The sequence below is a fragment of the Colossoma macropomum genome, unplaced genomic scaffold, assembly GCF_904425465.1.
Source record: "Colossoma macropomum unplaced genomic scaffold, Colossoma_macropomum, whole genome shotgun sequence".
NCBI lineage: Eukaryota > Metazoa > Chordata > Actinopteri > Characiformes > Serrasalmidae > Colossoma > Colossoma macropomum.
Genome location: NW_023494805.1, coordinates 29,977,013 through 30,003,514, shown reverse-complemented (window position 1 = coordinate 30,003,514; position 26,502 = coordinate 29,977,013). Strand labels below are relative to the sequence as shown.

General features: G+C 39.4%; 1 protein-coding gene across 2 annotated transcripts in view; it reads right to left on the bottom strand.

Annotated features, from left to right (window-relative positions):
- tesk1 (testis associated actin remodelling kinase 1) overlaps positions 1-19,474 on the bottom strand; it is a 40,440-nt gene extending 20,966 nt beyond the window's left edge. For both annotated transcript variants that reach the window (XM_036596183.1, XM_036596184.1), the window contains exons 1-3: positions 19,344-19,474; positions 17,618-18,070; positions 500-621 (exon numbers count right to left, since the gene is read on the bottom strand). In XM_036596183.1, coding sequence (XP_036452076.1) covers positions 500-621; positions 17,618-17,815 — 320 coding nt within the window. In that variant the 5' untranslated portion in view covers positions 17,816-18,070; positions 19,344-19,474. The remainder of the gene's footprint in view (positions 1-499; positions 622-17,617; positions 18,071-19,343) is intronic.
- Positions 19,475-26,502: the final 7,028 nt, after the last annotated feature.

Below are 26,502 nucleotides of genomic sequence, written 5' to 3'. Positions count from 1 at the left end.
TGTTGGCTAAAACTACAGCTAACTGAATGCTGATGAGGACCTATTGACTTAAACAAGGTACCTTCTCTTTAGTGGACAATGTTCCAAAATGCTAATTTGTAAGAGAAATACATATATATAGTTTTCATCAGCTAGAGTAGTTAGCCTAGTTAGCAATAAAGCCGTGCTACATCTGACTTCTCAGTCCTTAACAACACACTCACTTTTAGGCACTTGTGTTTCAGAATGGCACAGTGTAATATTTACTTACAAATACGATCAAAACCGTAACATTTTAGAGTCCTGTTAAACCAGAAAAGTGGAGTTTCATTGAATGGTTGGTCTGTATATTTACTCCGTCTTCCTGTGATGAGCGAGAACCTGAATAGTGATAGTCAGTATAAGAATACTGACACTCGAACCAAGTACTAGAGTACCCACACACGGTTTTAGATCAGTGCCATCTCTACTTGCAAATTTGTAAATATACACTTTATTGTTCAGTGTTTAGTAAACTAACCTGAGGATGTTTGGGTGACTGAGTCGATTCATCAGCTGCACCTCTTTCAGCATGTTAGCCCTGTTACTGGCCAGAGTGTTCATCTTCAGTGCCATGACCTGCCCTGTGATCCTGTGTTTTACCTAGAGAGAGAGAGAGAGAGAGAGAGAGAGAGAGAGAGAGAGAGAGAGAGAGAGAGAGAAAGAAAGAGAAAGAAAGAGAGAGAGAAAGAGAAAGAAAGAGAGAGAGAGAGAGAGAGAGAGAGAGAGAGAGAGAGAGAAAATGAACTGAATCTTTCCTGTCACAGACAGACACTTTAAAAGCAGCTCCTCTCCTCTGATCCATTGATGTCTACTGCAGCTGGACCAAACACACTCACTTGCTCTCATTCATGCACACACACACACACACACACACACACACACACAAACACACACACACACACACACACACACACACACACACACACACACACACACACACACACACCTCCTTTTGATTCATCCTGGACTTCAAAGAGAAACAGTGCTGAGACACATGATGCAGGAAATAGACTAAAGTCTGATTCATCTGAATCCAAAGGCTCTGCTTAATGTTCTAGAGCCTCCAACAGGGTGTTCTAGAATGTAGATCCATTAAGCGATCTAGAATGTGTGATGCATTATGAACTACGTTCTCAAAAATCACTGCCGTCCCACTCTGGGGTAAATAAAAAGTAGACGTGTTTTGCCATATGCAACTTTCTCCTTGACGTTCCATTGGATCCTCTGAAATACGAGGTCGTCAAGTAGTCGAAATATGAATATTACTGCATGCCAGCTAACGCAGCTGCACATAGACCTCTGAAGTCATGTGTCACCTTAGGAATATTCTGGATCTAAGCTGTTTTTTCTATGAAAAAAAGTACAGCGTTTTTTCAAAAACACCGTGTCACATCCTGTGGTAAACTAAATTGCCCCAAAGCTGAAACATTTTGTCCTGTGTATATTTCCTCCAATATTTATACAATCTGCCCCTTAAAGCAACATTATGCAATAACTTTACCTTAAAAATAACAGCTTCAAAATCATTTTGATGGTACAGTGACTTATAGTAGGGAGAATGCCTATCTATCTTTGCCACTCTGGACCTGGAATGCCTGCTATAGCGCTATGTAACTTTGGAGGAGCGAGCACAAAACTCTTGCAAGAACTGTGTAACGCTTTATGGCAGCATGTCACGCACCAACAACTATGGCTCTTCAGCTAGCTATAAGAAACTAACTGTTTTCTCAGCATGGGCATCATGGCAGAGGCTATGAAGAGACCCAAACTGTTGTTAGAAGGAGCAAGGGAGAGAAAAAGTGAGTGACTGAGCATAAGTAAATCTCTGACTGGCTTTTCCTCCATGGCAAGATATAAAAGTATGCAGGACAGTCACACGGCTAACAGCGTCATGCCAAATTATGACTCCACAGCAGAATATGACAGAATATGATTCCCCTTTGCAAGCACATGCATCACGCAGGCATACAGACACCACAGATTACACTTTACGTGATGTGTTTTTACACATAGAAACAACCAAAATCGCAGGCGTAATCTATAGCGTCCATATGCCTGCGTGATGCACATGCACACGAAGAGGAGTCATAGGGGGGCTCACAACATGAATTGCATTTACAACAGTGGTGTAAAAGTGAAATACCAATTCTTGCAAATTACTGCTTTAATGACCTCTTCATTCGGCCAATCCAGCGACATTCACAGGAAAAATGTCCATAAGGCACAACTCTTCAGAATATTTTAGTTTAACACAGAAGTGATTTTCAAAAACAGAATTCATTTCAGTCATAGAGAAAACCAGCTTGGATAAGTCCGATCCTGAATGTTTATCCCTAACTATCCTCTCCTTTATGAGGACATGAATCAGCAGGACTCGAGTGCTTGGTAGTTTCAGTCTGGGGACACTGAGTGTGTCTACTGATATTTTCACAGTGTATCTGTGCTCATCAATATGAGATGGACTTTCAGGATACTCTGAGACTGCATACACTCCAGCTCTGTCAAACTGTCTGGTTGTCAAGGCAACACCCTGCTTCCAGTGTGTGAATAAAACTCCCACTTTCTCTCTCTCTCTTACACACTCAAACATGTCAGACTCAAAACCCTCCTCTTCTGTTTGGTGGGGGAGTGTGTGGCTCTGAGCATGTCCTGAAGCAAATGTGGGTGTGTGGTGGTTTGTCTCTTCTCTTGAGAGCAAGATCACTACACAGCTCCCTCAGCCTCATTCTCCATCACTCAACAGCAGCACAGCAAGAGCGAGACTCTCAGCTAGAGGTGTCCAAAAACAAATGTTCATTACTTTAACACAACATGACCAACGATTCAATACTCTAACCTCCAAGTAGGGATTAAGGCCTAATCCCATTTCTTATTTGTGCCCCTACTCCTTGTTTTCGAGTGTCACCTTGCCCCTTGGAACAGAGTTACAAGGAGTAGTGGCTGAAATCTTCCCTATGAAATGGGACAACCCTGAAATAAAAAACATTACTTCATTAACAGGTCACTGTTGATCTGTAGGCGACGCTGCCAGTCTTCAGTGATCACAGAGGAGGGTAAGGTTCAGCAACCTCGCTGCTGGGCTTTAGTTACATTTAGGGCATCATATGCCTTTAAAGAGGGCAGTTAACTAGCTACTGAGATATCAGCATATTACTAGTGATTTTTCATGCTTGTTATAAAGAAAAGGACCATGATACAGTGAAACAACATTGAACTAAGATAATATGACGGTTATCTTCATTTTTAATGGAGAAAATGCTCACATTTGTGGGTTTCTTTAGCCACTTTTTCCAGTTCTTCTTTTCTCATAACACTCCATTTGGGGTGTGCCTCTGAAAAACCTCTGTTTGGAGGGACATGTAGCCCTAACACTTCGTCCTACCCCTCCATCTCAATACAAATCGGGACACCTTACCCCTAGACATGAACGCACAAAATGGAGGGGTAAGGGCTAAGTGGTAGGGGCAAGGGGTGAAATGGGATTGGGCTGAAGACTGTCGTAATTATCACATAATCGCCTCATCATATTTTTTAAAGCTGATCATAATTACTTTAACAGTTCTAAGCTGTTTACACTGCAACAAACCGAACGTGGATTGTGTGTATCTTCATCTGGGTTAATAAATCTGAATTAAAGAGAGCAGAAAACACATTTATTGAGTAGAAAACTATTCCAAGAAAACCTCATGCAGCTAATAAAGTTCTTCAGGAGCATCTGGCAAGCACAGTGAGGTGTGTTGGGTCAGTGCTGGAGTGAAGTCAGCTGATTGACAGAGTTACAATCACTCACACCCTTCACACTGCAGCCGCAGGGTCAAACTATTGTTATTTTGGTCTGTGCCAGCTAAAAAAATGCTGATAGAAGCAATATTCAGAGATTTATGAGTTCAATAAGTATCACATGTTTATCAGATCTATCTATATTAAAGAGCCTGCCCATGCATGCATCAACTCAGAACAGCCATCTGCAACTAGGGATCTACTGACTGAGCTCTTCTTCATTGACACTTATTGAAATACCCAAACTTGGGGTATTTGTCAACACCAGTGCGCTCCTAAACAAAACTCATTTTCCTGTAATCCTTCACCAGAGTTCTGACTTTCGTCCACTTCTACATCTTCCAAGTTTTATGTCATTTACCATTTATGTCGCTGTGCACCAGTGAGCAAGGAAAATAATACTAACACATATGTTTCAGGAGAAATCAAGAGGAAATGCTGAGCTAACTCAGACATTCATGCATTGTACTCAGAAAAAAGTCATGATTTCGTATTCAAGTTCATTTGATGTTTCATAGTTAATATACCTTAGTGGAGTCCTACAGCAATAGTCTTATAAAGACTATGGAGACATGTAAATTATATTGTTCTAAAATGTTTCTAATATTGTTAAAGTTTATATTGAAAAAATAATAAACATGGACCTCAGGGCATTTCTGCATACATTTTACTCTTGCTTAAGTGTTTCTACTTACTACCTTAAACAGGCCAGCATGTGAACACTGTATTATTTAAAGTTTATGCATACTAAAAACTCTTAGATGTTTGAAGCTACAGATTGGTGAATAAATTGGCTAAAGTGAAAATTAAACTTGGAGAGCTGATAATTAGGCTATTAACTTAAGTTATAGTTTATTTATCAATGATCTGATGATTGTTATCATTGTTACTACAAGCTAACTAAACAGATATCATTAGTAAGGTGGTGTTTCATTTGTTGTTGATCAGGCAGTTCAGATTTTAAATGTGCTGCTGTGGATCGGACTAAGGCAGAAAGTTCTGGAGCTATATTCAGATTCAGAACAAAATTTAAGACCTGATTACACCAACAACAGCATCTCAGAACTTACATTACACATTAACATGTGCAAAGCTTCTGTTCATACGCCAAGTCACTCAGTGACCAGTTATACATCCTCTTATCTGATATTACACCTGCTTGAGAACTTTGGAGTGCACTTTATGAAATCTAATCTCCTTATTCTACAGCACAGATGACCTTATGAACCATGACAACTCATACAGAGCGCATCAATAAATAGCAAATCCACACGCAGCTTTATGCATTTATCTCCTTTCCTCTTCTGCAGTTTGGTTATTAACAATACACCATAACATTAAGTGACATGATGAATCGTAACTGGCAACATTTAAGGCTTTAACAGAGCTCAAGTTCAAAAGCTGGCGAGGTTTATTTTAATTCAACATTGATCATTTGTTGTTTTCTCCATCTTTGGCAGGGTTGGTCAAGCCTGTGTCCACACCGTCACACACACCCTGATAACAGTCAGTTTCGCATGAAGTATTCCCCCCTGTTACACTGCCCCCCCCACACAAGTTCAGCATAATGGATTTAATCAGGGCTGTTTCATCCATTATGGGTGCCGGAGCGCCGCCCTGCCGGTTACCATGAGCAAAAAAGGAGAAATAATAATTATATATGAAATATATAGCTACTGTTGGCACTGATCTTTTGGAATAACGCAGCAGCAGAGCTAGCAATGTAGCGAGAGTTGATGACAGAAGCGGACCATCCAAGACCGTAATCTGTACTGGGCTGGTCTGTGTTAGTGTGTGTGTGTGTGTGTGTGTGTGTGTGTGTGTGTGTGTGTATAGTCTTATCAAATGTAAACATAGTCTAATTACTGTATTTGCATTTCTCAGTCCAGATACTGCAGACGCCCAACACTTTCAAACCTCACAGCCTCCTGTGAAAACAACACTCACCAAAACACTGAAGGATAAAGACTGACTGATAACCTGCTCACCCTCCATCCCTCTCTCTCTCTCTCTCACACACACACACACACACCATAAATTCCAGGCTGATGTGAGAAAAGGTCAGATCTGTGCAATAGAACTGTAGAGTGATGACATAGAGCGAGAGACAGAGAAAAAAGAAGAGAGGAAGAGAAAAAGAAGAGGAAGAGAAAGAAAGAAAGAGAGACAAAGAGTGAGCAAAAAAGAGAAAGGAGAGAGGGGGAAAGAGAGAGAAAGATTTTTTTCTTGTTTGAGAATAAATATAACCGATCAGCTAAGACAAGCTTGGTGTCTGATGTTACTGCTTGGTTACTACTTGGTGTCTGACATTAGCTTCTTCAGTTTTAGCTATGCAGTTAAGCCCTCAAGGTCTTCTAAGTGTAACGATTTCTGGGAACTACAAAAAAAAAAAAACATGCTTCATTTTAAGTTCACTTCAACAGCATGTTATATTTAAACTCTTCAATTGTTAAAACCAGCCAATGGCCAACGGAAAACTGTCCAGTCAGAATTTTCCCCGCTGTAGTATCTAGGTTTTCTGATACAGCAGAGTGAGCTCTCCTGCAGGTATGACTTACAGTGGGCTCTTCAGGTTAACCAACAATATAATTAGGAACTGACTGTGGAATCAACCAATCATCTTTTATCCATGGGACCAATTTTGTTAGAAAAAAGAGAGTCACTCTAGGTCTTCTGGTAGTGCTGGATACTTCACTGACTGACAGAAGAGCCACAGTCTAATCATGTTCATAGCTCTAAGAACCATAGTTCTCCACTGCTAAATCACACACTTGCCTTAAACCGACATCTTCCATTACATGCTGGCTACGTTAGCCTCACAGCTCCAGTGTAAAGCTAAAGAAGTAAACATCTCGGCTGACTGAATACATTTGGGTTGACGGAAAACTGGGTTAAACCGAGTTAACCCTCACTTAAAGGGCAGAGCAGAGCTCTTCCTGTGAGGATGCTCCTCCTATATCCTTCAGTCCAGCATTCTGTGATTGGCAGAGTGGAACCCAAACAAAGACTGACCGTGTTTGCAAACACCAGACACTGAAAAGCCTGAGTGTCGCTGTGTGTGTTCTGCACAGCTCTGTGTCAGCACGGTACTCATACTGCTACTCCAGACTGTTTAGTCTGAATCAGAGAGAGAGTGTTATACAGGGTAGAGTCACACCCACCCACACTATAATCACACTACACTCCCAGGCATATTTTACTGCACACACACAAATACAGTGAGGAACCAAAGTCTGACATCACTAGTAATGCTTCTAATTTGCATTACCAAAGTTTTCATTACAATTATCAGTATAACAATTTGAGTGAAAAGTAGAATCTTTTAGAATATTTACATGAATTTTAATTCATTTTATTCTGTATTTGGTCTCCCTTTTGCTTTAATGACTGTACACTTGAGCTGGCATGAGCACCACAAGTTTGCCCAAAAGCCTCTGATGAGTAGACCAAATCCATCTCATAGTTGTCTGAGCAGGAGCGTCAATGGAAGGAATAAGACTACGCTGATCCATTTGTAAAATATATCATTTTATTCCTACAGTTACAGTTAAGGTGGACCGCTAACTACCGAGCTCTTGTAAATGAAGTTAATTGCTTAGAGTATTATACTGCAACAGGTGGCTAATACAAGTACCAAGCAGCATCTAGATATGCTACAAAGAAGCGTGTAATAAACCTGCATAACACGCACTGTTAAATTTAGAAAAGCTTAAATACGCTGTTTGCTGGGAGTTTTGTCTGTGACTCAGAGCAGCAGGAGAGCAGTGACTCTATGTGAGGGAGAGGAACAAGAGTAGCTGACGTACAAATATTGCTAACTCTGACTGGTACTTTGGCAGATCTGACTTTACCTGCCCCAAAATTAGTCCTGCCAAACTCAAATCAATCAGAAGTGCTAAAAAATAATCCAACAACCTTCTTTCTCTGCCAGTATATAATAAAAACATCATAAAAAATGCCCATTATAGTTAGCAGAAAATCATGAAAATGAGTAGACAAGGGCTTTCAATTTTTATCCTTAAACCTGTTTATTTCCAGGTTTAAATGAAATAAAATTTGACATTTGGACACCACTTTACAAGTGTGAACAGAGGTCAACACGAGACACTGTGTTGCATTCCACTGTACTCAGATATCCGACTTCTAATCTAAATGTACTCCAGTACAAAACATGAAACGCCCGCAGCAAATGTTTAAATGGCAAATCATGGAATTTGATAACCATCCTCAGAGGACCTACATTGATGCTGTTGTTACAAAACATTTTTGTGACAAACAACAAACACAGTTTCAAAAGGCAAAAACGCGACAGCCGTAGGTTTAATGTTCACTTAGGTGTTGACTTAGGTGACCATTTTATTGCGCATTCTATTGAATGCGGCATTAGAATACGCAGACAGCCTCTTCAGTGCTAAAAACATGAAGCACAAACACAGCTGGATATGAAGGGGAAGACCCCCGCCCCCCCATCGTCGTCATTCGGTCCTGTGATCCACCCTGATAATTACACAGCCTTTATATAAACTTTCTGATGCACCCTGAGACGTCTACTACAGATACTCTACATATGCCAACGACATCCATTTTTTTGCTTTACATAGTAAGTTGGCTCAGATGTATTGGGAGTTCTTCATTTCAAACCAGCAAGTTATGATCAGAGAAGTGCATGTGTGTTCTAAGGAGGGACTTCCGTAAAAATGCGCACATTCAGTGTTTAAAAAAAAGTTTTAATACTCTAGTGCTTTGCTCAAAAGGGCAGTCTAATTACAGAATAAGCCCTCAAAGCTCATATGTGCACTGCAGGTAAAGGGTAAAACAATGTGAATATCTGTACTAACTCTAATATACACACTCCCTGTATACAGGTCTGTACAAGCCTGACTCGTCTGATCTACCGCTTAGGTTTGTTCACTAAAGAAGTAATGATAATCATCTAAATGCTTGTCAGTGATATGCGTTTGCGGCATTTTCAATAAAATGATTGTGCCATTCTCTTCCTCAATCCGCTATAAAAGACACAGCCTTGTGTTTGATGTAAGTCTAGCCATTCACTCGCAACATCACAGAACAGTTCGGAGTTAGTAAACTAGCTGTTTTAGCACTGAAATTATGGAGAATAAAAAAGGCTTCGAGAAAATGTCTTGCAACTGGGGAAAAAATGCCTACAGTTCTCTGCAGTTACTTCTTTACTATTTATCATTATATCACTATTACTTTTGTAAAGACAGTTTTAAGGTAACGAATGCTGAGTCATGAATGTAAAGGGCCAGTAATAGTGCAATATCTTCAGTTTTTAAATATATGTATTATTAGTATTATTAGTAGTAGTAGTCATAGGTATAGGGTTCATAATACAGTTCATACTATAACTGTTGATTAGAGATGGTATGATACCACTTTTTTTCCATACACAGACAGTGAAACCTTGAGCACAGGGTCAATACAGATATTGATCTATCTAGACCTGATCTATTTTCTTTAAAAACTAATAAGCTTTAAGCTGTTGTAATGTTTTCAATTGAAGCACTTCACTTAGGATGAGAATCTAAAAGTAGGCTATCATACTCAAACTACACAAACACTCTACTACCCCACAGGAAGAAACACACAGTTAGCATCACCACACAACATTTGTTACACGATTGAGTCAGATTAATTCTTTTTTCCCCTCCAATATCTGATTCAGATTTTTCTGCTGATATCAGCTCAATGCTGATACCCATCAATACATACCATTTCTATCACTGATGGTTACAAATGTCCAACAATATAGAAAAAAAATATGTCTATAATGCTGATAGTATTGATACTTTTAGCCATTTCTCAGTCCTGCTGCCACCCTGCACAGTTCATCCTCAACCCTAAATCTAACAGGCTGAGCTGTAACCCTTGTGTGTCAGACAAGGACTGGAGCGAAACCCTGCAGGCCGGAACTGAATTAAAGAGTATTAAAGAGAACAGCGCAGAGACAGCCCTAACACACAGACAAAGACACAGACAGAGACAGAGAGATAGAAAGACAGACAGACAGAGAGGAGGAAATACTACACTGACATTTAAAACAAACTCACACACCCTTCTGCAGCAGCACCATGACTGACAGTAGAACATGTCCTGACAGAGAGAGAGAGAGAGAGAGAGAGAGAGAGAGAGAGAGAGAGAGAGAGAGAGAGAGAGAGAGAGAGAGAGCGCGAGAGAGTGAGAGAGCCAGAGAGAGCAAGAGAGAGCAAGAATACAACAGAATGACACTGAAAGGCAGAAATGCGCTGTAAAAACATTCTGCTCTTCATGTCAAAACTGGTCCACAAATTGTTTCAAACCTCAGATTCTCCTGCCAATCACAACAACTCTTTAACCAACTGCACTGCACTGCAATCTCTTAAGCAAACCCATTACCATACACACGCATACACCCGCATACACCCGCATACACCCGCATACACACGCATACACACGCATACACACGCATACACACGCATACACAAGACTGACTGGAGCACCGTGTTTTTTTTCTTCATATAAAACCCCCTACTTAAAGTGGATCTAACTCGCAATTTAAAAGAGCACAATTTTCAAATTACAAGAGCTGCTATTTTTATTACGTTTTAAGTGGAGAATCTTAACCTAATAACGCAGAGCACTATATTCAGCAGTTCAGCCTCCTGCCTGATAAATGAATGTGCTGGACTTCTGGTCTTGAGCTTAATTTAGAGAACACAATCACATTTAAACTGCAGTTGTAAAGCTGGTCAGAAACATAACGATTGGCTTTTCCCCCCCAAAATCGTTCAGCTCTATTCCTGCGTTTATCTAATGGACAGAGAGTCAGGCAGGCCAGATCGGGAAGCTGACCAGTCTCTCTCTTCCTCCAAACTACATTTATGTGACGTAACTTTTCCTTTCTGTCTGCTGCAGTGTACACACACACACACACACACACACACACACAGAGCACTGTGCAGCTTCAAATTCAGACTGCACACAAGTGTCCTCTTCAAACTGTCACAGAGCAACGTGCACTGAACCCACACAACACTGCCCAGTCCACACACTCTGCTGACCAGTCCTGCTCCTACACAAACACGATCAGCAAGCCTACACTGTCATCTCACTTTTCTAATTACTTTTATACAAATTAGTATGTTTTCTTAATCTGCAAAAACATTAAATAGAAATCAGCTGAAACTATTTTTCTTTGCAAAAACTGAAGAACTAAATGACAAAAATCATTATCTTGGGGATAATGTGAAAGCCCACTCATTTTATCCCCTTTTTGTGATGTCAGCACTCATCAGCACTTACATTTTTTGGGCATATGTGCTTTTAACAACAGTTTTGAAAAGAAAACTGTCAAATCATTTTTTAAGGAAACCAGCTCTTCATACACAGCAAGAAACTTTGAAGATGCTAAATATACCCAAAGCATTAACACACACCTACAAACTTTTGCAGTTATTATTATCATTTACCTGCCTTGTATGCGTGTGTGTTTTCTAATTTTAACATGTCAGCTGCCTTTCGGTTAAAATTTCATGATGAATGAAATATAACAATATGAATGCCCAAATATTAAATGAACAAATGTTCCATTAACTTCCATTTACAGCTAAAAATGATTTTTCCTTCTCCTGAAAAAAAGACAATTTTAGAAATACAAAGTTGTCACACCAGTGTTGATATGCATGTATGTATGTATGTATGTATGCTAGCAAGAAAGCCACTCACCTCACATTTAGCAGGTGAAAGATTCTCCACAAGGGGGTGCTATTAGCATTAAAATCGTTTTTGGTGCTTTGAATTAATGGCACTGTGTGTCCTAATTTTTATCTAATTGAAAAGTAGGGAGGCACTGATATGGGAGCTTTTTATAAAATGTAGAAGGGGATGTCTGGGGACTAAATGTACCTGGATTAGTATTACAGAGAAATGAATTATCTGTTAGAAACACAGTACAATGAAATAAAAATGCAGACATTTTAACACAGGAGCTCAATATCGCCTAAATGTTCCAGTGCACAATAGATATATAAAATATAAATTTAAAATATCACCTACAACACCTGTGCAACGGCAATACCCTTTACGTAAACATCTGCCCATACCGATATGATTCAGAGAACATTCTGCATTCCCATTTGAAAAGTAGCAGTGAGATTTCAATTTTTTACAGGAAGGCAGGGTGCCCATAAACTTTTACAGGTACTGAGCTCATAGAGACTCATTAGCACAACTTTCAACTACATCAGAATTCAAACGTAGAATCACTGACAGTGTGCTGAACATCTCTGCGCTTCCTCACAGCTATTCTGTATTTTTCCGCTCTCTTCATTCTATCTATAGCACCTCAGTGGCTGACTGGGAGCTGAATTACAGACAGTTGATTTAGTTCTGTGTTCTCTCCACAGACGGTGGACACATTTAACTGCCTCTGCATACTGCAGCTGTATACAGTTTCTTCCTTCATAGAAATCTGAGATGCAGGAAAACACTGAGAAGCATGTGATAATTAGCCAACAGAAACAAAGAACTATTCTCACAGATGGAACTTCATGTCCTTACGCAAATAAACCCTTGATCATCAGTCAGACATGAAAACAGCTAAACTTAAAGCCCTGATTACAAAAAAAGAAAAGCTGCGTCTTCAGGCACGGCACAGACAGACACAACAAGACAGACACTGATACTGAATAAAGAGAGATTAACTGCTGAGCTGTGAGTGATTCAAGTGTTAATGGGAGCAAATCCTCTAACCTTCTGGCTTTTATTAGGATTTGATTACAGAACATCACAGTAAAACAGGAGCAGGAGGTAGACTTTTCTGTTTGTGGACAGTGTAAAGTGGCCTTGAGTTTGATAAAGTCAATACATAAAGTCTATTTAAAGGCCTCCTACTTTATCTTTTGTCAGTATTTTGGAATCTTTGAAAGACTGAATATTGTTTGTTATTGTTCAGGTATGTCCAGTTTTAGTGTTTTATACAATTTTTTGGTAAAAATGTTTCAGATCATCAAAATAATTGGTAGATTACTCAATAACTAACATAACTGATAGTGATTGCCCATATTATTATTAGTAGTAGTAGTAGCAGTAGTAAGTAGTAGCAGACTAGCATTCAAAACTTTTCAATACCGAAACCTCAACTTCAATCTTTTAAGTACAAAAATATAAAAAAACAGTAAGTCTCTACATTAAATTTGAAGTGAAAATTTCAGTTTTACAAAAGGAAAACTGACACTGTTTAAAAAACATCTGTATAAAAAAAGTAAAAAGTCCAACAACAAGAAGTCCAGAGCAAATCCATTAACAGTAGATGTTCTCAGTTAGAGTCAATTAATTTCTTAGAAATACAACCTTTTACTGTAATTGTGAATGAGGCAGTTTGTTTGATACAACACGTATCAATTTTCAATGCCCAGCCCTAGCTGTGGTTGGCCACATGTAGGTCATATTTACATAATAACCTGACCGCAATTTTTTGAGCAGATCACAGTCATTTTCCACAGTTAGCTTTTGCAGTCGTTTATGCTGTAGCAAACTGTAAATTTAAATTTCAAAATGTAAATTTTGTGCATTTTTTCTATTGGGTTGAGGAAAACACAGGTAAATAAAAGCAGTGGGTCTTACAAAAATAGCAAATGTTCTAACTCCTAACTGCTGCAGTATGTAGTGAGTGAATAATGTTTGTTTATTTGAGTCAGTTAGGAGCTACTAACAGTTGACAGCTAGGAAGCAAGATAGCTAATCCACCAGTTTAGTCACTTCGGCTTTGATTTTAAGTCACATACAATAAACAAAACAGATGAATTATTAATCGTAATTATTTATATGGACAACAAACTGTCAGCTACAGTGTTATGCTCATGACAGACCCAGCTGTAGTAGCAGTACAAGCTCAGCATACTGAAAGCCTCACGAAAACATCCAAGACTGGGTGCCCAGTTAGAGTTCGACCTAAACATTGTAGATCTCCAGTAGTAGGGCTGACCAGCCCGTTTACAAGATTTCAGTTAATCATAACCCAAAAAGTTTCCGTAAACTTCTTCTAAACTTCTATTGTTCTAAAGAAATCTGGAGGCCTTTACTGAAGAAATCATCCCTCTCACTCCTCTTCCTCATAAAAAAGCCAAGAGACATCTAATCGCACAAAGGAAGGCAAGAAACGCTTTCAGGCCTTTTTGTGGTTTTCTCTCATTAGAGCTGCAGTCTTTCAGTGAAGTGAAAGAAAGGAGAGACAGAAGAGAGGAGGGGGGGTCTGCAGTGATATGCCCTCGTGTTGGAGCAGGCTGTAACTCAAGAAAACAAACACTACCTGAAGGATGTGTCGTGACAGGCACAGTCACAGAGAGAAAACTCCCTCGCTCCACTGCAGACGCACAATCTCTTTCAAAATCAAAGCCATCAATACCACAGCAGATAAAAACCCTGATGAAATGGAGGGCTGCGATGCGCCAAAACAGACAATAATAAATCATTTAAAATTAGCCGATGGCTCACTTGTAGAGCAGATCTACGGGAAATATATCAGAACAATAGACAGAATTATGGAAACATCCTTCATTTGAAGGCTGACAGAAGAGAACAGCTTCTCCATCACATTTGCATACATATGAGCTCATTTACAGTGACATTCTACAATGAAGGGTTTCTTATTGACAGTAAGTCATTAACTCATTCAAACGGAGGGGTCTCGTCCCTCTCTCTTTCACAAACACACACATACATATACACACTAGAGCTGCGCAATACATCATTCGTTAATCGTGATTGAGATGCTGACAGTGTAACCAATCACAATATTGTTAGTTTTATATCAGCAGGTATTTGCTTTTAGTAATCCAGAAGAGCAAATGTGTGAAAACATTTCTATTACATTTATTTTACTCTCCCTCTCTATTTTACCTTTCTCTGTACAGCTACTCCAGGTAGTTGCGCTCCCAAATTCTGCATTATTTGAAAAGTCCAGTTACCCTTTGCATTGTATTAAAATTTCTTAACAAACAGGCCAACAGAAATGGTCAAAAAATACTTCGGAAAAAATCTAGTTACATTAACCATTACAAGTGAAGAATGGGCCTTATTCAGCAGTATCTTCCTAAGTATGTTCTTAAATTTGTTCCTGAGAAAGGTCCTAAGTAAAAGTCTACGACAGATTCATGACGAGTTTGTAAACCACAGAACTGTTCACACCTTTGTGCTCTTGAGTGTGTGTAGGATCTGTTCTTACCTGAGAACAAATAAGAAAACATTGGTGAATGTCAGAATGTCACAATCATGAAAACTGCATAAGTGGGTTTTAAGAAGAAATGTATTTGGGGAATGAGGCCCAATGTTTTTCCCTTGTTCTGTTACCACTTTGCAGATACGAGCTTTTGTTCCAACAGTGATGTTATGTACTACCTTCAGTATCAGCAGCAGCAGACATGTGCATGAAAAATACAGGATACTGGCATCAGCCCACAATTCCCATACTGATGCAGTCCTAACATTTTTTTTTACTGTCTGCTGTGAAGATCTTGACCGATCACAGTCCAGATGTATAGACATAGTTCCTGTTAAGACCTTGTATTAACATTTTCATTTATAGCATTTGGTATATGCTATTACCCAGAGTGGGTAACAATTTGATCAATGAGTGTTTGATCAGACGATTGTTTCTGTGGGTGTTTTGAGGAATTAAGTCATGGATCATGAATCATGCAGCCAAAAAAAGTAAACTACTTTTTATTGAGAACAATAAAAAAGTCCTTTTAGGACAGTCTTTCCACTAAGAGGTAAATGCCACCAGCAGTTATTTCCAATCATACAAGGCCAGGCTCCTAACTACTTGTATAGGGAGAGAACTATGAACCTGAAACAGATAACCAGGCTGAGGTTTTTAAAACCATTTGAATATTTGATCACTAATAAAATCAGACAAAAATCACAAAAAATTCAGGGTGTTCCAACTACTATGAATGTGCATGTCTCCACAACGAGGTGGGCTGTTTACCGCCTTTGCCTTGTAGGAATGCACTGATGTGGGAATTGTGGGCGGATGCGGATATGTGATGTTTTCCCACATACATATCTGCCGATGGCGATATCCAAATATTTATAAAACACAGAAATTAGCATTATATCTACCTGGTCTAGCACAAGCTCGTTTATTTCTCCTGCTCCTGTTATGATGAACTCTACAATAAAGCAGGCTAACTTTTATTATTATTTATTACTATTATTTCTTATATTATTTTATTATATTATTATTATAACACATTATTGAATCACCAATTCTTTTTATAAATTGCAAGATGCATCACAATTGCACTACCTAGCAATATAATCATAATACAAGTACTGTGTAGTCCTAATGCACAGACACACGATAACGAGGTAGTGTTGAGTGTCCAGTGCACCTGCATGTCTTGTCATCAGGTATCCATTTTCACACCCTCAGTGACCTGTTACCTTTACACAGGTCATACACTCAGTAAAAAGACTGCTGTCATCATCACTCCCACTTCACTCAGTAAATAATGAAAGCATGACCTTCATCATTTTATAAAAAAGAGCATCAATATGGTCTGCGTATGTTTTTTGAAGGAGATGATACACCTTTATGGCATCCTCTGTGACTGATTCCTGTGGCACTGTGGACAGAACGATGCTCTTCAAGTCTTATTTTAACTGCAGCCTTTTAAAACTGCAGCAGTAATCAGCATTGAGTATAAACAAAAGCAGATAAGAACTAGTTCCAATTATTCAGTTCAATGTACTTTTTAAGGAAAGGATTCTACTGTTTACTCGACTCCATTATAAACAAACAGATTTTGTTGCAAATTTGCTTTTTGTGTTTAATGTCATTCTGTTCCTTCTGACTAGCCACACTTCTCACTCAGAGCTTTCATTTTAGACCAAAAGGATGCCAAAACCATAAAATAGCACCTTACAAACATTGTTGATATGTTGATAGGTGCTGGATGTTCTAAGTAGTTCCTCAAGTACTTACTCAGCACTTAGGAATTCTTGGTCTGATGCTGTTTAGTTCTACTGAAGTTAATTTTTGAAGCTATTTTTAACTCCTAGTTGAGTCAGTATTCACTAAACTAAGACTTGTACTCAAGGTACGTGATTGTAGGTTTCGGCTACTCCAGCCTAACCCCTAACAGCAGAGTGGAGATGGTGAAGACAAGATCCTCTGCTGAGAGGTGCTGGATGTACTAAAAAGTTCCACTGCAGTAAAATAGAGAACTCAGGATTTGGTGTATTCTGGACAATACCTTCCATTTTACTGCAGTCTATCAAAACCATCCATTTCAAAATGCCCTGAGCCTTTTACATTTCATCACTTCATAAAGAACAAGTCCTACAGAAAATGGTCTAAAATGATGTGGAAGGAAATGGAAGGTAATGTACGTTAACTCATTCATGTCCAACAAGTAAACTGAGTACGATGAAAAAACTCCTCAGAACTTGTTCTAATGCATCTAAAGTGATAACATTTTGTGTACATACAGTTTAAAAGAACATCTAACAGTAACTATTTTAGTTTTTTTATTATTATTATTATTATTATTATTATATGTAAGTTTCTCTCTTTTTATTTTTAAACAAGTAGTCCTGTCACCAAAATAATTTAATAGTGGAGACGGAATTTAAAAAAAACTCACTTTTTTAGCCAGGTAAACCTCAAACCTCAAAGAACATACAGAAAGTATGACATTTCAGATATGTTCTTCTATGCGAGTCAATATTTGACTGAACTACCAGGCCTCATACCTGTGTGTGGCTTTTCAGGTGAACTCCAGTCTAACCCTCATCCATCACACTCTCTTACCTTGAACACTTCTGAGAAGAAACCTGAGCCAATCTTCTCGCAGGAGAAGTCATCGATGCGCGCCAGGCTGGACACGGCGCTGCGCAGCGCGCGGTACGATGAGGGTCTGACGCGTGGAGCTGTAGGGGCTCCATGCCCAGGTCCCTCAAGGGCCTCAGCCTCGGGCTCCATCACAGGAGCTCCTTTTGTGACAAACATTCAGTGAGAGCTTTACATCTCCACAAAGCAGAGAGATACGGAGACGTGGAGGTTGGGGGCATTAACTTAATTCCAGTTACAGGGAGCTCTGTGTAATGTTTCGCTAGGGGAAACGATCTTTGATGTTTTGCTGTACGCAGGCACTTCCCTAAATATCCACTTAACACAGAGCAAATCTCTCGTCTTCATGAGCTGCACGTTCCTCCACACCCGCCACAGTCTTCACGTTTCATGCCTGCTGCGTTCCAGTCCAGTCTGCAAAGAGGAAGAGAAACAGTGGGTCACTGTATTTCTTCTGAAATAAAGGGCATTAATAAAGAATGTGTCTTTATATGTAACAGCAACAACCTCTACTCTTCTGAGAAGGCTACACTAGATGTCAGAACACTGCTGCGAGGATTTGATTGTAGACCATCACAAGAGCATTAGTGAGGCCAGGTACTGATGTTGGATGATTAGTTCTGGATCACTCCAACTCATCCCAAAAGGTATTGGATTTGGCCTGATCACCAGAGAACACAGTTCCAGCCCAATGCTGGAGGGCTTTATACGCCTCTACACACTTAAAAATGGTTCTTCAAGGGTTAATTAGTAAAGGCAATGGTTCTACTTAGAACCGTAAGTTCTGTATAGAACCATTTCATGCTTAAATAGTTCTTTGCATGGTGAAATGGTTCTTGAGATTGATGGAGAATGTGCTGCATATGATTCTGTATGGAACCTTTGGAAAATGGTTCTATATAGGACCAAAAAAGGTTCTTCTATTGTTACAAGCTTGACATCGTTCTAAACAGAACCACATCTAACGCAGTCTCCGTCAATTTGAAGAAACATTTCACCATGCAAAAAATCTTTTAAGCATGAAATGGTTCTACTTAAGACTTTTTTGAAAATGGTTCTAGATAGCACTAAAATTGTTACAAGCTTGACATCATGGCAATAGAAAAACCCTTTTTGGTGCTATACAGAACCATTTTCAAAAAAGTACTACAAAGTACCATATAAACCACATTCTCCATCAACCTGAAGAACCATTTCACCATGCAAAGAACCAATTAAGCATGAAATGGTTCTATATAGAACACATGGTTCCAAACAGAACCATTGCCCTTACTAAAGAAGCACAGCTGACGCATGGAAGTGTACATGGTGACCTTAGGTATCTCTCTGCGCCTGTAATGCACTGCATGGCCTCCTGTCCTGCTCGCTGCTGCAGTGGTCAACTTTGCGACCGCTAACTGCAAAGCCTGCTAGTCAGGCTAAGACAGCCCGAGCGCTGGGCCTGCAGCGTTTAGCTGGAGAAGTTGCACTTTTCCGCCCCGCCGCAGCACGGAGAGCGGAGGAGCAGCGCGTGCATCTGCTCATGCATTATACACGGAGCTCACCGAGCTGCTGCTGCGGCCACTGCAGAGCCAAACACGAGCACGAGCGAGTAAACACGCCTACAGCACAGCGCGCGCAACAGCCCTATCTTCAGTTCCGATTATTCTGGCCTTCGCGAACCGGATAAGCGCGAGCGTGTCTTTACCTGCGCTGCGTCCTTCCTACGTGTCTGAGTCTCTCGGTCCGCTGCGGCGTGTAAACACAGCTGAAACTCCTCAGCTCCCCCTCTGCGTGCTGCCCCTCCGCGCTGCTCGCGGAGTCTGCGCCGGTAAACTCGCAGGAAAAGCGGCGCGAGGCGGCGGGGGGATCTTATTGGAGGCTCGCGGCGCGGGGGCGGGTCCCGGGCGAGTGCGCGGCGCCGCCGTGCGGGGGCGCGGGCGCCAGAGCCGCTGCACAGATACATGCACACACACCTCAACCAGGGCCGCTGTCTTACAGTACACAGTAAAGGGGTTCTAGATAGTACCACAAAAAGGTTCTCTGGCTTGTAACACTATAAGGTAGCATTTTAAATGGTTCTTTAAAGAACCATGTACGACATGTTTCTCCATCATATAGAAAACAATTTAACAAGGAAAAGAACCAGAAAATGGTTCTGGAGTTTTCATGGTTCTGTTTGAAGCCATTACTAAAGAACCACTTTTTAAACAGGTTAGCCTAATCTGTAATACTCGTATAATACAGTATCCTGTAGTAGTAAAATATTAGGGTTCTTCAAGGGGTTCTTAAGTAAAGGTTGTAACTGGTTCTATACAGAACCATGGCAACTTAAAGAACCACTTGAATGAAATGGTGCTTTGCTTGGTTAAATAGTTCTTTACCAGTACCTGTTATATACAGTTCTCCAAAGAATGGTTCTATATAGCACCAATGGGTTCCACTATTGTTACAAGATTGTTCCAATAACCTTTTTTGGTAATGTATGGAGCAATTTTCTAATAATTGTCTGAATTTACTATAAGATTCTTATCATAATATATTATTCAATATATACATTATATAATTGTATTTTTCATAAGGCGAGGCCAGCAGGGTAGCTCTCTATTATATGACATTATATGAGTTTATTCACCCTTGAATTTTTAATGTTTTTTCACGATCAAAATGAGGGTGGATCATCCAGACTGGTCAGTCATGTGAGCAGAAACACAGAGGCTGCACAGAACAATAAAGGATGATGTGAGAGCTCACAAAGAGAGAGATTTTCCAAACCGATGCTGAAGGATTACAATTAGCACCCTATTAGTAAGTCTTGAACATTTGGCTTATGAGGCCATGATGCAGTTTTCTTACATAAAAGTCACTGGAATCATTTGTCAGCAGAAAACAGGAATCAAACGTCTCCAAAATGTACAAAAATAATAAGTCTGAACTCCAATCTGCACATTGAGAGTGAATTAGAGTGCTTAGCTAGTGCCGCTTGTTGCTGGTAAGCCACTCAAAATACAGAAATCAAATAATACGCTCCAGAATGGTTATTGTGTCTGAAACCATAGTATTCATCAAATAGTGGAAGAAACATATCCGGACGCATCCAAAAGTGTGCAAACACTGGACATTATTTGATCCCATTTCCAGAAGTACAGGGAATAACTTCTGTGATTGGTCGAGAAGATGATGGAAGAAGGTGAAGCTTTTTTCCAATCTGACTGTGGTTTTCCACAATGTATGAGTGCTGAATTACAAGTGTGGCATTGCTTTAAATAGCTGTGCTAACCTACAGTATATCTCCTGTGTTATGTTTCTGGTAGCTAACTAACAGCCTGCAAGCAAACTGTGATTTGCATTCATCCTATGGTAAATGAAAAAAAAAAAATGACATCAAAGTGCATCCAGACAAAGCGCAGCTGAGCACTGAGGGACTAACCTGCATGAAACTGAATTACACTTCAGTTGCATAATGTAAAACATCCTTCAAATTTAGTTGCAGCAGATGCAGGTGGCCCAACTTTGTAAAAAAAAGGTTCCATGAAACAGCCCATCAAAATGCCAGTAAAGCATCATATGATTGTGTCCAGTTGCATAAACTAGCTGGCTAATGCTAACAGCTGTTTAATCGGCTGATTGTGCCACCATTTATTCTTCTAACCTACAGTTATTGTGATCTGCACAACTAGATACACTCAGATTCATTTGCAATCTTAAGGATGGAAATGATGAGTGAGATGTGCTCCTCAGGGAACTTGTGTGAGTCATTAAGCAGCCTGACATCTACTAAAACAATATTTCTGAAAGGTTTAACATGCACACAAGAGGTAAACACAAATATAAAGTAAAGAACCCTAGTTATATAAATAAAGTACAGATATATAGATTCAGAAAAAAGCAATGACTGCTGGGAAACTATACAAAGATGATGACAATGCTTTATATAGGTACATTACATCTCACAGATAGCTTCATCAAAAATACCAGCTTCTAATTTGGAGAACTAGTGGAGTTACTGAATGTGTTGTGTGTAACTGTGAAGTTGCACAGAAATCTTGTTGCATGCAATCCAAAATATGCAACTAGTTGCATGAAAGTTTTAAAGCCAGCCTAAGGGGTTTACACTAGCCAGCATTGTAAGAGTACTAAACGATTTTAACTGTATTGTACATTTGCAGACTTTGTTATACTCGTCAGTAATCTTACTCGAATGTGCTAGCTAGATTAGGCCACAAGCATAATGAGTGCAAGCGCACCTATAGTGACAAAGCCACATGCTTCCATTGATGTTTTGGACTGGTGTGGTCTCATTTAGGTGGTCAAAGATACAGCCCTCATCTGATTGGATAAAACAGAACACTCATTTAGCATACTGACTTTGACAGTAAACAGTAATATGCTCTTCTTCCATTGATCTGAACCCCTTTAACTCTATAACAAACCGAACAAAAATCCTAAAACACTAGAGGCAGCAGAGAATTTTGAACCCACAAGAACACTGGAAGAATAGCTGAAGCCAGACAGTTTCTCATAGCCTGGGTGCGAGGCAAGCCCCAAATGGGAAGTTTACTTTGCTCATGACTTTTGCAGATGACTAATAACCGATGCTAGGCCAACAAATCTGCAGAGAAGAGTCTCATGATGAATTGGAGTTAACAGTGCACCGCTATATATCACCACACATCCACATGCCTGACATTATAACCTAGCCTAGCAGTACTTTGGCCCCTGTTATTGCTCAAGGTGCCATTCAAAGTGCACACACGGATAACACACGGCGTGTTCCTGTATCGCGCCAAGACCACTATATATTATTCATTGTCTCCTTTATTGGCTTGCTTATTCACGGCTTGGTGGCTTATAAAGGCAATGTGAGAAACGTAATGCCAGGGTGACACCATTGTGTGGACAAAGCAATGACGTTTAAATTATTAAACAAGGTTGTTAAGTTATTTATCACTTCTAAAATAGTTTTCATTTTGGTGATGAGTCAGAATGGAGAGAACTGTGTTTTGACCTCTAAACTCTAAACGAGTAGAACTCAAGACTAGTATTATAACCTCCAAGAACATGAAGGAAACCTTTGAGGTTCATTCTTTTTTGTTGTGCACGTTATTGTATAGATGCTGGGTCATGTGGTGTGACCTTTTCAACTCACGCTGTTGTTATTATCGACTCCTATGTAACACTAGGCCATCGTGCTGAACAATTCACAGCCCTTACACAGGCAGTTAGGATGCCAAACCACAATTAACAGCCAAATAAAGATGTCACGTGTTAAATTAAGCATGTGTCTTTGCTGTCTTATTAACATGAGACAAATGCGAATACACAGAGCTCATTAAAATGTTCCTTTAGGTGTTAATGGCTGCAGCAGGTTTGACTTTGGTTCACTGAGCAAGTACATCCTTACTGTCACAACAAAACCCTGTGTCTGTGAAATGGTGACTTTGAAGGAGAGGAAGGAACCATGAACAAGCTATTAAGAAGCCTAAAAATCCAAACAGAAGTCAGGACATTCTGGAAATGCTACAGGAGTGGGAATCAAATCAACGGCTTGTAATATAATAATAATTTTGTGCAATATCTATTTGTCCATTTATCATCAAATTCTCATGCAATGAGCAGGAAAAATGACATTTTAGATAAATGTAATCTTCCCTACTCATTTATAAATAAAAATAAAACAAAAAAAATGCACAGCACAGTAAAAAGTTTCTACAATGTCAAAAGAACAGATCACCTGCTGTGTCACATTTTTCAGTATTTACCGTGTCCACTCTTTATTTTTATTACAGCTTCCATTCTTGTCAGGAGACTTGTTTTCTGTTTTTTTTATGGAAACTGGGAATTATCCCTCACCTCCAAAGTTCGGTCTTAGAACTTGGTTGCATTTTCTGCTTCACATGATCCAAATTATCCCAAACACATTCAGTGATGCTGATGTCTGTTCATTGTTCTGAGAACACCAGCAGCTGATTTTTAAAATGTTCTTCTTTTTTGCCCTTATGGGGCCCTTTTTTCCTTATGGCTTCTTGACAGCTACACGTCCTTTTAGACCCAAAGCACTCAGTTGTCTTCTCATAGTGGAAGGACGGACAGAAACACCTGTGGATTTTTCAGATCTGAAGCAAGAGTGGAGCTTGATTTTCTCCTCCTTTAAAAAATGAAAGCTTTCAGTGCTGTTTATCTGATGGGGACAGTGTTGGTGGTCTACCAGGTCTTGCACGGTTGTTAGGAGTTCCAATTTCTCTGTATCTTTTAATCAATTTTTAAGCTCCCGTTTTGAAAATCTTCTTTTTTCACTTAATTTCCGTTGACTTTCCCCTTTCTTATTTTAAATCTAAGAAATCAGAATCTCCCGATAAATGGAAAATGTATATGATTAAAATTGTATTTGATTAGAAATGAAATAAATGAAGGGTCCTCTCTGACTTTTGCACAGTGCTGTAGACTCTTAAACATTATAGTTCTTCAAGGGCTCATTGGTAAAGAAAAGAGCTCTATATAGAACCATGAACAATGGTTCTTTAGATTAATGAAGAATGTGCTGTAGATGGTTCTATATGAAACCTTTTTGAAAAGAGTTCTTCTAATGTTATGATGTCAAGCCTGTAACAAAAGAAGAACCCTTTTTGGTGCCATATAGAACCATATATAACGCACTCTCCATCAACCTGAAGAATGCTTTCACGATGCAAAGAACCCTTTAATCATGCAAAGGGTTCTTTGTGTGTTCATGGTTATATATAGAACCATTTTCTTTACTAAAGAACACTTAAAGAACAATCTTTGTAGTTATAAGCTTTTGTATATGTGACTGTAAGTGTTAAATCTGTGTGAGAGAAATGCTCCTGTTGGAGAATAAATACAGTACATATGTGTGAGTAAATGTAAGTGATAAATATGTGTGTCAGATGAAGTGCTGACTGTATGTGTGTGTGTGTATGTGTGTGTGTATGTGTGTGTGTGTAGAGGACTTCCTGTGGTTTCGAAGCTCCAGCTGTCTCAGACAGACACTTGAGGGCCCCGAGGGAAGGCTGGGGGGAGTGGGAGGAGCACCTGGAGGCTGCTTATCCCAGATGACCCTGTTCTCCCCCGGGACAAAGTCGAAGAAGAGATGATGCTTCACTTAGGCCTTTTTACATATACTGTCCTTGCTTTTTTTAAGAAAAAGAGTTTGAGGTAGTACATAAACATTATTAAAGTACCAAAACATACTGTTTACTCCATACATTACTCCATGCTATCCATGGAAGAAAACTAAGATGCAAAAACATCTGATTTTAAAGCCACAATGCTTGTGATGTCACACCCATGAACAAGTTTGCCTATGAATAACAGTGACGGCCTACCGTTGTTTAGGCCACCCACTCACATCGAAGTGAAAAAGAGTTTTCTTATTACACAGTCTATAGCAGAGTTATTAGAGTGGAAAAATGTGGGGAAAAATGATTAAACGTTGTGCTCTTCTTGACTGTCAGGAAGCACATGTAAAGATGTAGTTTACTAGAACTTTATGTTTTCCCAAGCCACAGAGGATTTCAGTCCTAACCTTACATTTATTCTACATTTCAGTCCAGACTGCTTTTTGGATGAGGCATAATGAGAAGCAGAAAATCAGAACAAAAGTAATTTAAACATACCAGTTTTGAAAACACAGGAGCCTTCTAAAGTATAAAGAGACAAGGTTTAATTTGTAAATGATGAGGTCTGGGAACACTGCGCAGTGATGAATCCAGCAAGTCGTTGAGATGGCTAAGGTCCCAGAATAAATTTTAAAAAAGTGTGAAAAAAGGTGCATTAGACATGCAGCTCAGTTTGATGGTTCCTGATAACACTGAATCGTGATAAAGAGGTTCCTTATCTTCAAATACCACATGGGTTTCCCAAAAGCTAAACAAACAGCTTCTAATGCGTGAGAGGTTAATGAATCGGTCGAAATCAGTGGTTTTGCTCAGCGCTGCTGAATTCTTTTGAGGGATGACAAGTCACAGCAATAGTGGCACATTTGCAAGTGATAAACAGCACCAGTGACCACTTCTGTCATGGTGCACGCCCAAACAGAAGTTGCAAATGAAAGTGTGTACAGGCCACTGTGTGAGGTGCCTGGTATTTTTAGTTAACATTTCACATTTTGCAGAGTTATAAATATATAAAGTTATATCCAAAGATTTGGGCACCCTTTATGTAACGTAATGTAACATGCTTTCATGCAATGATCTGTGAGATGTGCATCTACATATATATATATATATATATATATATATTTATATATATACGTATATATATATACACATACAGGGAGATTCACTTGAAAGAGGCCCCGAATATTCTGCTGTAACTCCTGTTAGGATGACCAAAAAAATACACTACATATCTTGACATATGTGTAATTGATTGCATTACATGCGATGCTGGAAGTGATCTCCATTTTCTGCCAGACACATGAAGGGGTACAGGGATATGCACCCAGAAGTTGCAAACAGAGGTTAAGCGTTGCGACAGCTGTCCAGTACCTACCTTATCGCTCTGACAAAGGTGTATCAAACTGTAGTGTAGCGCTTCTTTAATGGCATAATGAGAAACAAGCAAATCTTTGTGATCATGATGAACCCAGTTAAAATAAAGTGTCATTTGTTAAGAACTTACACTCAACACTTAACAATTCACACTCTAACTATACCTGTAGAGTAAATGTTGATAAAATTTAATGTCATTCATTACAGACTAATATAATCTAAAGCACTATACAGCTCTCAGGTGGAGTGACCTGTAAAGCTCAAAGGAGGAACTCTGAGATTACTACTAGAGAGCATGGTAAACAAGCATTATTAGTTATTATTAGCAGGTTTGGTCTTCCAGCACTGTTGTGT